Source organism: Haematobia irritans, chromosome 3, assembly GCF_050003625.1.
Source record: "Haematobia irritans isolate KBUSLIRL chromosome 3, ASM5000362v1, whole genome shotgun sequence".
Classification (NCBI taxonomy): domain Eukaryota; kingdom Metazoa; phylum Arthropoda; class Insecta; order Diptera; family Muscidae; genus Haematobia; species Haematobia irritans.
This window is the reverse complement of record NC_134399.1, coordinates 199032797-199049703: the sequence shown is the minus strand read 5'-3', so window position 1 is coordinate 199049703 and position 16907 is coordinate 199032797. Positions and strand designations below refer to the sequence as shown.

The following is a 16907-nucleotide window of genomic DNA, read 5'->3' as shown; positions in this document are numbered from 1 at the left end:
CCTCAAAAATGTTTTTCCAAATGAAGACATACATGTCACTATACATATTTTGGGAACGTTGAAGAGAAATTGCACAGGCTGATGTAAAGATTGAAGTAAGGATAGAATCAGAGTACATATACCACACAGGAAACGGATTCATACGTTTCCATTGATGTACTGTATTCATCGTTAATTTAAATACCAAAATAACAACAAAAATATAATTGTAATATGTTTGTAGATATTAATTTAAACAAAAATCATTGGAAATTCATCCTATCTCTCCCTATAAAACAAGGGAATGTACAAATCATCAATTTATCAAAATTATTCGATATATAATACTGTCATACACAAACACACACTTTCATACATACATATTTTTCTAGACGAAATCCCCCATTCCCAATTAAAGGTAAGTACTATGTTCGCTTTTCGCATTGAAAATTTCGCGGTTACTTTATTAAAACAGTTCAATATAAAGCAGATAGATTAACTAAATTGATGTGCAGTTTCTTGTTCCTCTAGATTTCGGTAAGACTTTACAGGAATATATATGTTTTCATCTATAATTTTGATTATTTTAGAAAAAGTAATCGCGAAAATAAAGGGATTTTCAACTCGAAAATCGAACATAGTACACACCTTAAGATGAAAGGCTTTACCAACTTATCTAAGGAAGTTTACTCTGTTCGTCATATATTGAATATATATACATTCCAGACTGAAAACAGTAAAATGTCATGAAGATGTAGAAACGTCAAATGTAGCCGACCCATTTCGATCAGTTTTTACCTTCGCTGGTAGCTGATAGCATTTAGTCTCCTCTGCAATGGACAGTAATCTATTGGAAATGCTAGGAAATGGTTTTCGAAAAATTGCAAGATTAGTTGTACAACTAATTGTACAATTTAATTGGTTTGATCCAGAGCTGAGAATCAGAAAATAAAGCAGCCGAGTCGCGCCGCTGATTTCAGTCGACGCCGACTGGCAAATGGTTTTATAATGGATAATTGTCCGGCGCCGAAGAGACATATTTATATCGGCTTAGCCGTCAAGCCGCCGGAGTCAAAAATTTAGAGTCAGCCGCCGATAAAAATGGGATCAGAAAATGAATCCGCCGAGTAGCGCCGCTTATTTTAGTCGCAGTCAAGTTATGGTAGTAGTCTTTTTTGATTGAATATTTCCAATAGGTTTGTTTTCTTTTAGTACAGAAAACCCAGGCCGCGACGGATTAAAAGAAAACAGAGTTCTCGTTTATCCAGGACATGACAATTAATCACAATAACCCTGCCAAAATTTTTTTGAATTTGACGGAGCTTCTGAGAATCCCCACCACGTCGAAAACAGCCGTATACGATACCCAGAACTCGTCGCAAAAGCGCCATCACAATTTGGAAGTTGTACCATGCCAAGCTACTACCAAAAAGCGTCGCATGAGTGCAATTATTAGGTGCCTTCTTAGATCAATTTAGAACGACGCCAATAAGGGCCTCTTCAAACTGTTAGATAAATTGCATTTTTAGATAGTTGTAAAATAATCATTGTGTTGAAGTAAAATACAATCAAAGGACCAGTTATTCAAAATATGCATGGAAATTGTTTCATTCACAGGGAAGAAGATCAAAATGCTTCAAATCACGAAATTTGTGGGATTAGCACAACATGGATTGAAAACTAAGGGTGAAAATGGTTTGCCAGATATGTTACTCATGTGTAAAGGTCGGTACTCTGTTCGGTTTTCGCGTTGAAACTCCATATAAAATCAAAAATGCGAAAAAATAGCGAAATTTTTTTCATTTGTGGTACTTTCGAGTTGAAAAACTAACGTTTATAGCAAGGCGCCATTTGCAATGTGAATCAAGAAATAATTTATTTATTAGAACTATTTGTGTGGGTTTATAACGCAAACACGGATCATATTATTGGTCCGAAAATATACAAAGGATCAAAGGAGTAGCAGATCAATTGCCCAAGGAAAACTAAAATGTTAATTTTGTAAGAGCAAGCAGCAACCACGAACTTAATTCCATATCGCTTCCTGTTAAATAGCGCTCCCTGTTACCTCAATAAACAGTGCTTTCTATGTGCGAAATAATGGATATTATAAATTTTTTCGCAAGGATGAACATAGTACCGGCCTTAAGATATTGTCCATTTTGTTCTCCTCATACGAAATGCTTCGATCAAGCTGGATGATGCTTAGGTTAGGTTTGGTTAAGTATAGTTGTAGCCCGATATTTCAGGCTTACTTATCGTGTTTTCTTTTCTTGTAAAAAAATGTGCAAATTTTTTGCAATTTGCCCTGAAAATTTACTTTTTAAGTTCTTTTCTAAAAAACAGGCAAACATGTGAAAAGGCTATGAATTCTATCTTGAAAATAGTGCCACAAATTATAGCATTATTTTAGGTTGCTGGCAATATTTAAAAAATGTGCATTCTGTACAGACAAAATAAAGGCAAAGCACTTTTTTCAGAAAAGAAAACATCATTAAACTCAATGACAAGGGACCTCCTTTTTATAGCCGAGTCCGAACGGCGTTCCACATTGTAGTGAGACCACTTAGAGAAGCTTTGAAATCCTCAGCAATGTCTCCAGCATCACTGAGGTGGGTTAATCCAACGATGAAAAACTTTTTTAGTGTTCTGTCGAAGCAGGAATCGAACCCACGACCTTGCGTATGCAAGACGCGCATGCTAACCATTGCACTAGGCGGTCATGCTGACCATTGCACCACGGTGGCTTACGAAGGACGAAGACAAGTTATTTGACGAGCTTAAAGGTAGAATTACATATCATGCGTTCAATGCGTCCGATGATTTAAGAGTTGAAATTTCTCTTTGAAATCAAAAGCTCGAATAGTCTGCCGCAAACAGAAAAAAAATCAACCCTTCCATCAACGCACGGATTGACGCATGGTGTGTAATTCAACCTTAAAGCCTAGTACTAAGATCACGTTTTCGCACGAAAAACTGTAATACTCCATATAAAAAATGTTAGCGCGGAATAAATGCGAAATCTTTGTTTTAAGCATTTTAAAGCACATATTTATACAACCCTGGATTTTTCGCACGAAAAAATAGGCAGGCATATTATTTCGCATAAATAAGGTAACATCCCTGGGTTTGAGTTCCTATATACGGAGATAGATGAAGATATTCGTTTTTCGCAGAAACGAACTTAGTACTAAGCATAAGTGCGTAAATACAACCATAGTGATAGGCGAAACATTTTCTCTGCGACGTCTATTACAATAAGTTTGTAGGCGAATATTTCGTTTTTTATGTTTCCGAGTATTTTTGAGGTCAATATAAAAATTTGTAATGGCTTGTTATATGTTGCGTTATTTCAAGAAAGAATAATTTCCACGTGGCAGGAAACGGCAATGCCCAGTGGTGAGTTAAAAATTTGATAAGCGATGGCAACTCTATATCATTTTCCGCCAAGGGATTACAATAGATTTTAACCCTTATCCTGTATTAGTGGGTCAAAATTACCCAAACCAATTTTTTATAAGAATTTTATTCTAAACAACTAGTTAAGTTTAAAGCTCTGTTTGGCTGAGCCCTATAAAAAAAAAGTTCCAAAACAATGTTTAAAATACATATATAAGAATACATTTTTACAGAATAAGGGTTAAGTGTGTAAATATACCAATAGCGATAGTCGAAATATGATTACCGCGACGACAAATACAATTAGCTTGTCGGCAAATGTTTTCTTTTTTCTTGTTTCCGAGTGGTTTTGATGGTGAATATAGCTTGATTTTTCAATATTTAATAAAAAAGTTGAATACAAACATGTAATATCTTGGGTTTCGTTGAGTTATTTGAAGATAACAGAATGTCCACGTGGCCAGACATACAACAATGCCTAGTGGTGAATTAAAAAACTTGATAAGCGATGGCAACACTATACCACTTTTCGCCGAGGAATTAGAATAGATTTTAATTCGGCGACTGCCGCTAGCCGTCACGGTATTCCGTCGGGGATTTTGGGCTTCCCATAAGAAATACACGTAAGCAAGTGTTCGCCTATCGCTATGGTTATATTTACACCCTTAAGTTAAGGACATTGGGTGATTTCAGTCTTTAATCTTTGATTTAAAACCAAATTTCTCTAAATCCTCTATCTATGCAATAAATTTAAATTAAAGTTCTAAATATTGACTTACACAAGTGCTACAGTGACTTCTTTTCCAGAAAATCCGTGTTTTTATTTTTCATTATATATATGTTGACAGTGTAAACTTCTTAGAATGGCGATCGAACTGAAGATAACATGCCACAAAAAAAACATAACAAACAACAACAGAACATAACGAAATTTACATAAAGCAAATTTTAGATAAATGTACTTACTTGAAGGTATACTTTAATTAATACAAATAATAAGGAATTCAATGAAATGTATTGCATTTATATAAGTTATAAGTTTAAATTTTTACAATTTGAATTTCGGATTTTATTATGACGACGATGAAACGATTATAACAATTATATTTATTATACAAATTATATATACATAATATTGAAACCAGAATAAATAAATAAAAAACACTGAAATACAAAACCAAATCGAATCAATTAACTGCAAAACCAAAATAACAACAAATATATTGTATATGATGATAATAATAGAAGAAAAAACCCCAAAGAAAAGACAAAACCAAATAAATGAATAAGAAACGGAAAAGCAAATAATTCAAATATATAAACATAGAATTAATTTGTGTTTTTATATGGTTTTTTAGTTTTTGTAATTTTTGTTAAATAAATGTGTTATTATTACGTATCATATTGTAAAACTAATTCTTAAGTAAATTCGTATTCATAATTTATTTATTAAAAAAAAAAAAACAAATGAAACAAAAGAAAATACCAATTAAAATAAATATTTAAAACAAATAAAAACTAACATTAAAGATTTATGTATAAGTTATATTAAATAACAATAAAAACAAACTCATTAACAAACCCAAAAACTGAACAAATAATACGGACGAACTCGATCATGACAGCAATAAACAAACAAAGACAAATGAGCCTTTTAAGCTGATATATTTACTAAAAAAAAAGCTAGTCTCAAATCCAATTTCTCATATCCATAGCGAATGCTTTCATTTCACTGGAATGTCAATAAAGAGAAATCAGCTGTTTTTGACATTTCAATCCAACGAAAACGCCGGGTTTGTGATATGGGATCTTGAGCGTAATAGGAGGCTATCAAAAAATCAAGCAATCAATTGTGAATAAGGATATTCACAAAAAACAACAACATTCATACTAACATCTAGGAGACGAAAACAAGAGAAATACTGCCATCAAAGACAGCAATGTTATTGATGCTATCAATTGAGATTAAAAAATCTTATGATAATAAACTAAAAAAACAAAACAGTAACAACAACAAACCTTTAAAAATACAATAAAAATAATGTCAGTTGCGTGAATATCTTCTCCCTTCCCCCTCAAAAAATCAGAACAAAGAAGTACATAGTAGATGTATGTAAAAAATATTATAACGACATGTTAAATTGAGAAAATGGTAAAAAGTAACAATAAATAAAAAAATCAAAGGAACAAATAAAACTGAAAATGAATATACTGATATAAATATACACTAGACACTGGTACATATACATATATGTATGTATGTAAAATCCAATAAAACACAGGATGTTTCATTTTAAAGGCATTGTTATTAGAACCAAAAGAAATCTTTATACGTATTTTCAAACCTAGGTGGTCAATTATGGAAAATATTCACTAGGGCTGTCATTCGAGATCGATTTTTATAGAACCCGGGATTCGGGATTTCAGAATATAGAATCCCGGGATTTTTTTCGGTATCCCGAAATTTTTTGGGGATTAATCCTTTTGTAATTCATCGTTTTAAGTAACCTTTTATCATTGCTTTTTATTTTATGTTGAACGAATTCCATTTCATATTTATTATTAAATAATGCTACAAAGCCACAAATTTAACAAATTAGAATTATGTTTTCGGGATCCCGAAAAATCCCTTGATTCAAAATAAATAATCCCAAGATTCGGGATTAAGCCTAGTACTAAGATCAAGTTTCCGCACGAAAACTGTTATACTCCATAAAAAACCGTTAAGCCTAGTACTAAGATCACGTTTTCCCACGAAAAACTGTTATACTCCATATAAAAAAACGTTAGCGCGGAATAAATGCGAAATCTTTGTTTTGAGCATTTTCAGACACATATTTATACAACCCTGGATTTTTCGCACGAAAAAATAGGCAGGCATATTATTTCGCATAAATAAGTTAACATTCCTGGGATTGAGACCCTATTTACGGAGATATACGAAGATATTCGTTTTTCGCAGAAACGAACTTAGTACTAAGCATTAGCGCGGAATAAATGCGAAATCTTTGTTTGAGCATTTTCAAACTCATATTTATTCAACCCTGTGTTTTTCGCATGAAAAAATAGGCAGGCATATTATTTCGCATAAATAAGTTAACAACCCTGGGTTTGAGACCCTATTTACGGAGATATACGAAGATATTCGTTTTTCGCAGAAACGAACATCGTACTAAGCATTAATCACGACCCGAGATTTCGAGATTTCGGAACGGGATTTATCCCGGGTGACAGCCCTAATATTCACTCACAAATAGGGTTACCGTTGTGGCACTTTAATGGCTCATTTGCCACATTTTCATGTCATCCTTTTTAAAATTTTGTGTCACTTTTTGTTTGATTTGCCAAAATATTTTGAATTTGATGACACTTCTTAGAATCCCGACCACGTCGAAGACAGTCGTATACGACATCCAAAACTTGTCGGAAAAGATCCCAATAAGAGTCCCTTCAAAGTGCTAGACAATATGGATTTTAAGAGAATTGTAAAAGAATGATTGAGGTCAAGTAAAATACGACTGTTTAGGCCTGTTTTCTTTTAGTACTGGATGCAACATTTGTATGAGATATTCAGAACATCGTTGCACTGATTTCCCATCCAGAACATCTCATAAATTCAAGCAGAGAGTAGGAAATACAAGCCAGATTTCAACCGTGTACATGAAAGTATTTTGCCATCACTATTGTTACAAGAGTCATTTTATATTTTGTGAAACACCAAGCGCAACTAGCTTATTATAATTTATTTAAATAAGAACGAAAATGAAGTGCTGAAAACATAGTTATTATACTTAAAATTGTGAAAGGTATATTGGTGAATAAGTTTCGACTTTCCAAATGGAATAAAGTGATAGTTTTTCAGACATTTTTCCAGACACGCCGCCTCCATCAAGATTAAACACTGATAAGGCATTATGTTCAATGTGGTTCGTTTTCGTATAAATGTTATACCCGGAATAATTTATAAATTTTTATTCAAATTAATAAACATCTAAACAATCGTATTTTACTTGTCCACGATGATTCTTTTAAAACTCTCTTAAAATTCATTTTTTCTAATAGTTTGAAAGGGCTCTTATTGGCGTCGTGGGAGCCACCGTGGTGCAATGGTTAGCATGTCCGCCTTGCATACACAAGGTCGTGGGGTCGATTCCTGCTTCGACCGAACACCAAAAAGTTTTCAGCGGTGGATTATCCCACCTCAGTAATGCTGGTGACATTTCTGAGGGTTTCAAAGCTTCTCTAAGTGGTTTCACTGCAATGTGGAACGCCGTTCGGACTCTGCTATAAAAAGGTTAACTTGGTTAAAGGCCGGTACTATGTTCATTCTTGCGAAAAATTTTTATGGAAACCATTATTTCGCACATAGAAAGCGGCGTTTTTTTAGGTAGCTTGGAGCGCTATTTTACAGGGAGCGATATTGGATTAAGTTGGTGGTGTTGCTTGTTTTTACAAAATAACATTTTATTTTTCCTTGGGCAATTGATCTGCTATTCCTTTGATCCTTTGTATAGTTTCGGAACAAAAATATGGTCCGTATTTGATTTATAAACCCGCACAAATAGTTTTTAATAAATAAATTATTTCTTAATTCACATTGCAAATGGCGCCGTGCTATAAACGTCAGTTTTTCAACACGAAAAAACAAAGTATCACAAATGGAAAAAATTTCGCAAATTTTTCGCATTTTTTGGTTTTGTATGGAGTTTCAACGCGAAAACCGAACAGAGTACCGGCCTTAACATGGAATCAGGCAGCACTCAGTGATAAGAGAGAAGTTCACTAATGTGGTATCACAATGGACTGAATAGTCTAAGTGAGCCTGAAACATCGGGCTGCCACCTAACCTAATCTATTGGCGTCGTTCTAAATTTATCTGGAAATGCACGTAATAATTGCACTGATGAGAAACTTTGTTGTAGTAAATTGGCGTGGTACTATAAGTTTATCCGGACTATGAATTATGAAATTCAAAACAAGCCTTTGCCTACCGACATTCGCTGTGGTTGTGTTTGTGCACTAAAAGGGATATACGATTTTAAGTTCGTCCGCAATTAAGGCCGGTATGCACCTCTAGCGAAATTTTCGGTAGCAAAAATTTATTTAAGTCTACAACAAAAAAACAGGGCCGTGTACACAAATTTTAAACCAGCTAATCGCTTTTAAAAATTGTTAATATAGGTTCCAAATATTCCTCAAATAAATTGTTTATTATTTACAGACCTTTTAAAACTTTTACGCACAAAATGATTGTAATAAATTAAATGTTTGCTGCCAAAATATGCTTTTGACAACCCTGTTATTTTCATTAGAGGTGCGTACCAGCTTACGAAATTGAACGCTACCGAAAATTTCGTTAGCATAAATAGCAATGCATTTCTTATGGGAATGAAATTTTTCGCTAGAGGTGCATACCGGCCTTTAGTCAAATTCAGTTTATGTACGTTACGCAAAAACGTCCTTATTTAAGTGTTGCTCTTACTGCTCAAATGATCACTTGGTATCACTTTTGTTTACCGTTATTTGGATAAATACATCCAAATGGCGGAAATGAAAATGGTGGACACTGTGACGAGATTATAGTTCTGTTAAGTCTAGTTGATAAAGTAATTCATTGGTGTTTTTGATAGAAATAATAATTAAAACAAGAATTTACCCAATGTATAAGACGAGAAAGGCTCAAACGACAAATAATACATAAAACTTGAGCCATCTATAGCATTTACAAACAGAAACTGTGCTCTAATAATTGTGTTATGGATTTTATTTATATTGGAATTTTATTGAATAACCGGCGCTGCTAAGCATTTTGTGCAAATGGTGGTAAGTACAATCTTTGGAAATACTAAATTATTATCATGTTACTTACAAAGCTAAGTTGGTCTTAAAATGTCCTGTGAGTTGACTTGCACAATCGATGTACACAGTCTTACACAAGTTTACATACGGTTTAAGAAATTGTATTTTCTTTAATTATTAAAATATAATAAAATATGCATATATATGCTTTAGATTTTGTAAATTAATTTGAAAAACAAAGTATTTGTCCATTTTCAAAAAGATGTTTTTAGTCTGGATTATAAACAACAACAAGAAACATGTTTAGTTATAAGGTAAAAACCTCAAGGGTATGTAAACTTATGTGAGACTGTGTATACTTACAGCCTGTTTCTGTATGTCGAACGAGCTCTATCGATCGACTGAAATGGAAAGAAACAGCTGAATTTATAACCAAAAATCAACTGTTTCTATGAATTTCAGTCGATCGATAGTGCTCGTTCGACATACAGAAGCAGGCTATTTTCCACTAATTGCTTTAAATTAAAGTTCCTTAAGGGATTGTTGGATTGTTTTTTGTTTTTCACTTCAATCGTCTAGGAAGAGACCTCATATAAAGGCCTGCATTTTACTATTCATCTTGATGTGAGAATAGGCCACAGCTTCGAAAATATTAAAATGCGTCTAAGGTACGCCCATCATGCACATAAGTGATCTGGGAAATTTGTGACGATTTTATATGCTCTACATTGACATAATTATAACCTAAAAAATCTTTCGGCTTCCATCACTATACGTTCTTGCATTAATTTTTGGCCAATCGGTGTAACAATTATAGGCTTGTGCTATGTTCGGTTTTCGCATTGAAATTTTCGCGGGTATTAAAATAATTTTGATGTACTCAATTGTTTCATGTGGTTTTTGTCAAGATTTAAAAGGCCTATGTTTAATTACATTTATTTATTTAATTATTATTGATACTATCCCGAGTAAAAATTGAGGGATCTAATTTGATACAATTAGATCCGAAAAATGGTAAGATCAAATCATATCCAATTACTATGGAATTAGATCTGATCAGATCTCAGTATTGGCCTAGATCTAATGTCTTTTACATAATTATATCTATCCCTATATATAGTTGGATCTGATGTCAGATCTCGTTATATGTGGAATTATATATAATTATATCTAATTCTGTCTCATCATATCTGGGTAAATCTGCTTAGATCTAAAGTGGCCAATTTTGAGATCTAATGATATCCAATTAGATTCTCTAATTTTTACACGGGATCCCATGTTTCGATAATCGTATTTGCAAATCAGAAGATTGCGATTTTCTTATAAGTAGCGAACTCTTGGGCAGAGTCTATATAAAACCCCCCAATAGAAGAGAATATTGGTACAAAGTTTTACATTTAATGATTTTGTACTTACAATAAAATAGTCAAATCAAAATCTGCGCTTTGTCCTTTGGGTAGCCATTATGGATGCGAACAAATTTCAAGAGGGCTCATTACCCCTCTGTGCACATCCCTGGTGGAGAGTATTTATTATACCCTGCGCCACACTGTGGAACAAGGTATTATAAGATAGTGCATATGTTTGCAACACCCAGAAGGAGACGAGATAGACACATGGTGTCTTTGGCAAAAATGCTCAGGGTGGGCTCCTGAGTCGATATAGCCATGTCCGTCTGTCCGTGAACACATTTTTGTAATCAAAGTCTAGGTCGCAGTTTTAGTACAGTCGACTTCAAATTTGGCCCAAGTATGTGTTTTGGCTCAGAATAGAACCCTATTAATTTTGGAAGAAATCGGTTCCGATTTAGATATAGCTCCCATATATATCTTTCGCCCGATATGGACTAATACGGTCCCAGAAGCCAGAGTTTTACCCCAATTTGGTTGGAATTTTGCACTAGGAGTACAATTAGTAGTGTAGTCAAGTGTGCCAAATTTTATTGAAATCGGTTCAGATTTAGATATAGCTCCCATATATAGCTTTCGCCCGATTTACACTGATATGACAAAAGAGGCCAATTGTCTGCTCCGATTTAGTTGAAATTTTGCACAGGGAGGAGACTTAGCATTATAGCTATGCGTGCCAAATTTGGTTGAAATCGGTTCAGATTTAGATATAGCTCCCATATATAGCTTTCGCCCGATTTACACTCATATGACCACAGAGGCCAATTGTTTGCTCCGATTTAGTTGAAATTTTGCACAGGGAGTATAATTAACATTGTAGCTATGCGTGCCAAATTTGGTTGAAATCGGTTCAGATTTAGATATAGCTCCCATATATAGCTTTCGCCCGATTTACACTCATATGACCACAGAGGCCAATTTTTTGCTCCGATTTAGTTGAAATTTTGCACTGGGTGTAGAATTAGCATTGTAGCTATGCGTGCCAAATTTGGTTGAAATCGGTTCAGATTTAGATATAGCTCCCATATATATGTTTTTCTGATTTGGACAAAAATGGTCAAAATACCAGCATTTTCCTTGTAAAATCGCCACTGCTTAGTCGAAAAGTTGTCAAAATGACTCTAATTTTCCTAAACTTCTAATACATATATATCGAGCGATAAGTCATAAATAAACTTTTGCGAAGTTTCCTTAAAATTGCTTCAGATTTAAATGTTTCCCACATTTTTTTCTAACATTGTGTTCCACCCTAGTGCATTAGCCGACTTAAATTTTGAGTATATAGATTTTGTAGAAGTCTATCAAATTCTGTCCAGATCGAGTGATATTTAAATGTATGTATTTGGGACAAACAGTGTTGCCAGAATTGTTTCACCAAAAACCGCTAGATTTGACCAAAAAACTAGCCAAAAAAAGCTAAAAAAATGTTAAAAAAAAGCTAGAAAAAAAGCTAAATTTTTTTGTATCAAAAGTCACATTTTTGATTGAAATTTAACAAACTTAAAGGCTTTATTTCACTTAAAATGCATATTATTTTAATTGTATTCATTTTATTTCCATTTCTGTGAGACTGTAAGAAAATCTATGTCATATTAGCTCTGTTTGCGTACTCGATACATTTTGATTACTATCACAAATTTTTACTGGAAGTCCTTCATTTATATTTCCTAAAAACTTTTTTCCCGGTAAACTTGCAATTATCAGCTGGTTAATCACCAATGTCACATAGAATTGCATTAGAAAATATCAATATATTTCGTTTTAACTGAATTAATGATAAATTTGTGAACGTGTACACTTCTCCTAATATTACTCAAGAGAATAAAACCCATTCTAACTGTCTTGCAAGTTTATACTGAATAACTTTTATTCGAAAATTTCCCATACAAACCTATTGTCCAATTTTCGTAAATGTAAATCCATTCCATTAATAAATAGCAGATTTGTTTTGATCCTATCACTACGAATTTTTTATTGCATTTTTTTGATGTTAAAAAAATAATACCACATTCAAAACTTTATTTCCTTAATTATTTCTATGTTCGGTTCCAAAGATTTTGTACACTAATGATTTTGGTATTGATTCAGAGTCAAATTTGAATTTATTCGTTTTTTCAGCTTTTTCTTCATGGGCTACCACAGTGCTTTTAAAACGTGCTAACGACAACTTAAATTTCCAAATTCAGACTCGACTTTAAGTAGAAATTATTCTGTGTATACGTTTTTAAAATAAAATGTTGAAAAACCTCTTCTATTTTTGAACGCTATTTTGGTTTGTGGTCAAGATACAAAAACTCCACAAATTTAAAGACTATTTAATTAATTTTAAGAATTTTTTAGAATTGACCCTAGCCTTCTTTCATGAAAAGGTACCCATTTTTAAGTTGAATCACTTAACTATAAGGACAAAACGATTTTATCGGCTTTTGGACAAGGAAAACAGTTTATAACATATAAAACAAATTCACAAATTCTATTATAACCAAAATTCGCGTTCGTATTTTAAAGACATGAAATCTTTGGCCTCATGACAATATTTTTTCAGTGTACAAAGCAATTCACATCTACTATTTTAATTTAGTAATATCATAATAACTTTAGAATACGTATTAAAATAACATAAAAAGGATAAACGAGTCAAATGCTATTATTCCTAATAATTTACTGACAGTTTATATAAGGAATTTGTATGGTAATAGTAGATTTAAAGTTTACGATAACTTTTATGAAGACGAGGAAAAAACTTTACAACGAGGTGTATTTGCTGCAAAAATGCCCGCATAATGGCTGGAATAATTATTAAGGCTTCAATTGAGCTTTGAAATATGCGGAAAACCTTATTCTGGCAGCAAGACTTAGATAAAAACGAAGTTTTATCCATATTTCAATAGGAACATGTCGAAAATAAAAAAGTCAAAAATAGCTAAAAGGGTCATGAAAAAAAGCCAGAAAAAAGCTAAAAGCTAAATGCATTTTTTCCCCGCTAAACGTCTTCAAAAAAAGCCAAATCTAGCGGGAAAAAAGCTAAATTGGCAACGCTGGGGACAAACCTTTATATATAGCCCCCAACACATTTGACGGATGTGATATGGAATCGAAAATTTAGATCTACAAAGTGGTGCAGGGTATAATATAGTCAGCCCCGCCCGACTTTAGACTTTCCTTACTTGTTTTTTACTAACATTGTGTTCCACCCTAGTGCATTAGCCGACTTAAATTTTGAGTGTATAGATTTTGTAGAAGTCTATCAAATTCTGTCCAGATCGAGTGGTATTTAAATGTATGTATATGGGACAAATCTTTATATATAGCACCCAACACATTTGACGGATGTGATATGGTATCGAAAATTTAGATCTACAAAGTGGTGCAGGTTATAATATAGTCGGCCCCGCCCGACTTTAGACTTTCCTTACTTATTTTTTACTAACATTGTGTTCCACCCTAGTGCATTAGCCGACTTAAATTTTGAGTCTATAGATTTTGTAGAAGTCTATCAAATTCTGTCCAGATCGAGTGATATTTAAATGTATGTATTTGGGACAAACCTTTATATATAGCCCCCAACACATTTGACGGGTGTGATATGGAATCGAAAATTTAGATCTACAAAGTGGTGCAGGGTATAATATAGTCAGCCCCGCCCGACTTTAGACTTTCCTTACGTGTTTTTTACTAACATTGTGTTCCACCCTAGTGCATTAGCCGACTTAAATTTTGAGTCTGTAGATTTTGTAGAAGTCTATCAAATTCTGTCCAGATCGAGTGGTATTTAAATGTATGTATATGGGGCAAATCTTTATATATAGCACCCAACACATTTGACGGATGTGATATGGTATCGAACATTTAGATCTACAAAGTGGTGCAGGTTATAATATAGTCGGCCCCGCCCGACTTTAGACTTTCCTTACGAACGCAGAACACGTAATTATTAAGCATTTTTTCTTATGCTTAATAATTTACGTGTTACCATCGGGGTCTTTGGCCCCGTATATACTGCCAAGGCTCTACCGGATTAAAACTTTAGTCCCTCGGACCTGCTCTTAAAAACGCATATTAGAAGATAAAGTTATATAATTTTAACGGTCTTGAGAGTCGTTTAACTGATCGGTCTCACGTAACATTTGGATCATAGCAAAATGTCTTTATTTTTTTAGAAAATCAGAAGCCTTTCTTTTTGTGTAAAGTACACCTAGCCACCGGTACCTGCATCGGCAATTAAAAACGTTCAAATTAAATAAATAAAGCTAAGCATCATAACATCTGAGGCCTTTATTTTTATATAAAGTCCGCAGTCACCTGCCATTAAATCGTTCCAAATGAAACTCCTTTTGAGTCTAATCAAACTGTAATAGCATCAAAGATTTATTTTTGCTTAATCTTTAAGATTAACATTTTCGTTATTAATTTATATAAATTAAAAATGGAACGTTTTAAAGAAAGCGCACTACAACACTTTCTAATGACAATGAATCATCATCACCATCATAATACGATACAATAAAAATAATATAATATAATAATTATAGTATTTGTTAATAATAATTATATGTGTCATAAATCATTTCTCTATTGAAATTTCAAAATTTATTTTACTTTTTTATTATTAGTAGATATAATTGCCCATTTGTGTGCCTGTGAGCCCGCCCATTTCAAATGAACTACAATTTTATTTATTTATTTTTATGCATGGGTATGGGGACCACAAAACACTATTACCACTTTGTTTGTTAAGGATTTACTTGCTGGAAAAAGCATATACGACGTTCGTAGAGGTCAAAAAAGCTTAAAGGATTGTAATATATAGTGTATACGGTTGTGTGTGTGTGTTTGTTTTCAATTTGTGTTCATTGTTTGTGAGGTATAGAGGAGAGAAGGCATTTATACCATCAATACTAGAATAAATGCGCATAATAGGAAAACAAGAGACTTTTTTCTTTGTTGGAGGGGACATATGGCCACATTATGGAACCTATGTCAAGAAGAAGGAGTAAGATATAGGCTTTTATGAATTACTATTTGCATGCGTATTATCACTAGTATTAATTGCACTATTATTTATTGCTACCAAATCGGGGACTGAAGAACCTACACTACTGGTTTGACTTGCTTGACGAAGGTGTTCTTGAGCTGCAGCAGCATTGACATCTACAGAATGATCATGTGATGTCACTTCCGTTGTTCCTGTTTTGTTTGGTGATCCCTTGGGGGAAGTGTTTGTTGCGCCAGCGTCCTCTGTGCCTGTCATTGGTGATGGTGGGGAGATGTTATTGGTCCCAGATGTCCCTGGAAATACTGGAGGCACTGCGTTTGTAGGATTTATTACTGGTGTTTGAACCATTGGTGTTGGTGGCGACTTATTAGCCGGCAATTGATTGTGTGTATTGGACATTTGCATATGGTATCTAGAGCAAGAAGAAAACAAGTGGGAAATGTGAATTAAAATCAGTAAGAAATACTAAGCCTGCTTTAAAATAATGCGGTTTCTCAGTAACAATTAGAGACAATACGGTGCGATTAGGAAATGCGAAGCCAATAGAGCTCGCGTGGGCTAGAAAAAAAGGGCACTAGAGCACGGTTGCTACAGTTGGTAGAATTCTACCAAAAATTGTAGATTTCTTCACTGTTTGGTAGAATGTAGAATTCTTGATGTTTTGGTAGATTGTTCAATATATTCCTCTACAAATAAGAGGTACCTCATAAAATTTTGGCAAAATTTCTATAGAAATAAAATTTTGAAAAAATTTCCTATATTTTTAAGCAATACTTTTCGGCTATAGGTCGATTAAATGTGAATAATACAGAGAAAGATGTACCGAGAAAGGTACAATGGATACTCTCACTAGGCCCCAAACACGCTCTCCCCCATACCAACACACAATTTCCACTATTACAAGCTATTGCAGAAGGAGAGGATTGCATACAGACGATTGAGAGCAGAGAGGAACAGGAGATGGCGAGAACTAAGCTTACAGCATTAATAGATGATCATTTGCGTAAACCAAAACTGAGCATGAGAGACAGATATATAACAAACACAATGGTACAAACACGAAAATATTTAAAGGACAATGACGACATTCTGATTCTAAGTGCTGACAAAGGGGAAAAAACAGTGGCAATAAACAAAATGGACTACGATTTAAAGATGAAGGTGATTGTACACGATATGTGTTCGTATAAGCGATTAATAGTGGATCCAACCTCGAGACTTCAAAGAATAATAAATTAGTGGATAAACTATTTAATCTTAAAATTATTAGTACACAGGAGAAAAACAAATTGACCAGTAGGACCGCAATAGAGCCAAGGATTTAT

At 33.6% G+C, this 16907-nt stretch overlaps 1 protein-coding gene across 3 annotated transcripts in view; it reads right to left on the bottom strand.

The window, feature by feature from the left end:
- Positions 1 to 14918: 14918 nt before the first annotated feature.
- LOC142231507 (pyridoxal-dependent decarboxylase domain-containing protein 1) overlaps positions 14919 to 16907 on the bottom strand; it is a 31611-nt gene continuing 29622 nt past the window's right edge. For all 3 annotated transcript variants that reach the window (XM_075302115.1, XM_075302116.1, XM_075302113.1), the window contains exon 10: positions 14919 to 15994. In XM_075302115.1, the coding sequence (XP_075158230.1) occupies positions 15595 to 15994 (400 nt within the window). In that variant the 3' untranslated portion in view covers positions 14919 to 15594. The remainder of the gene's footprint in view (positions 15995 to 16907) is intronic.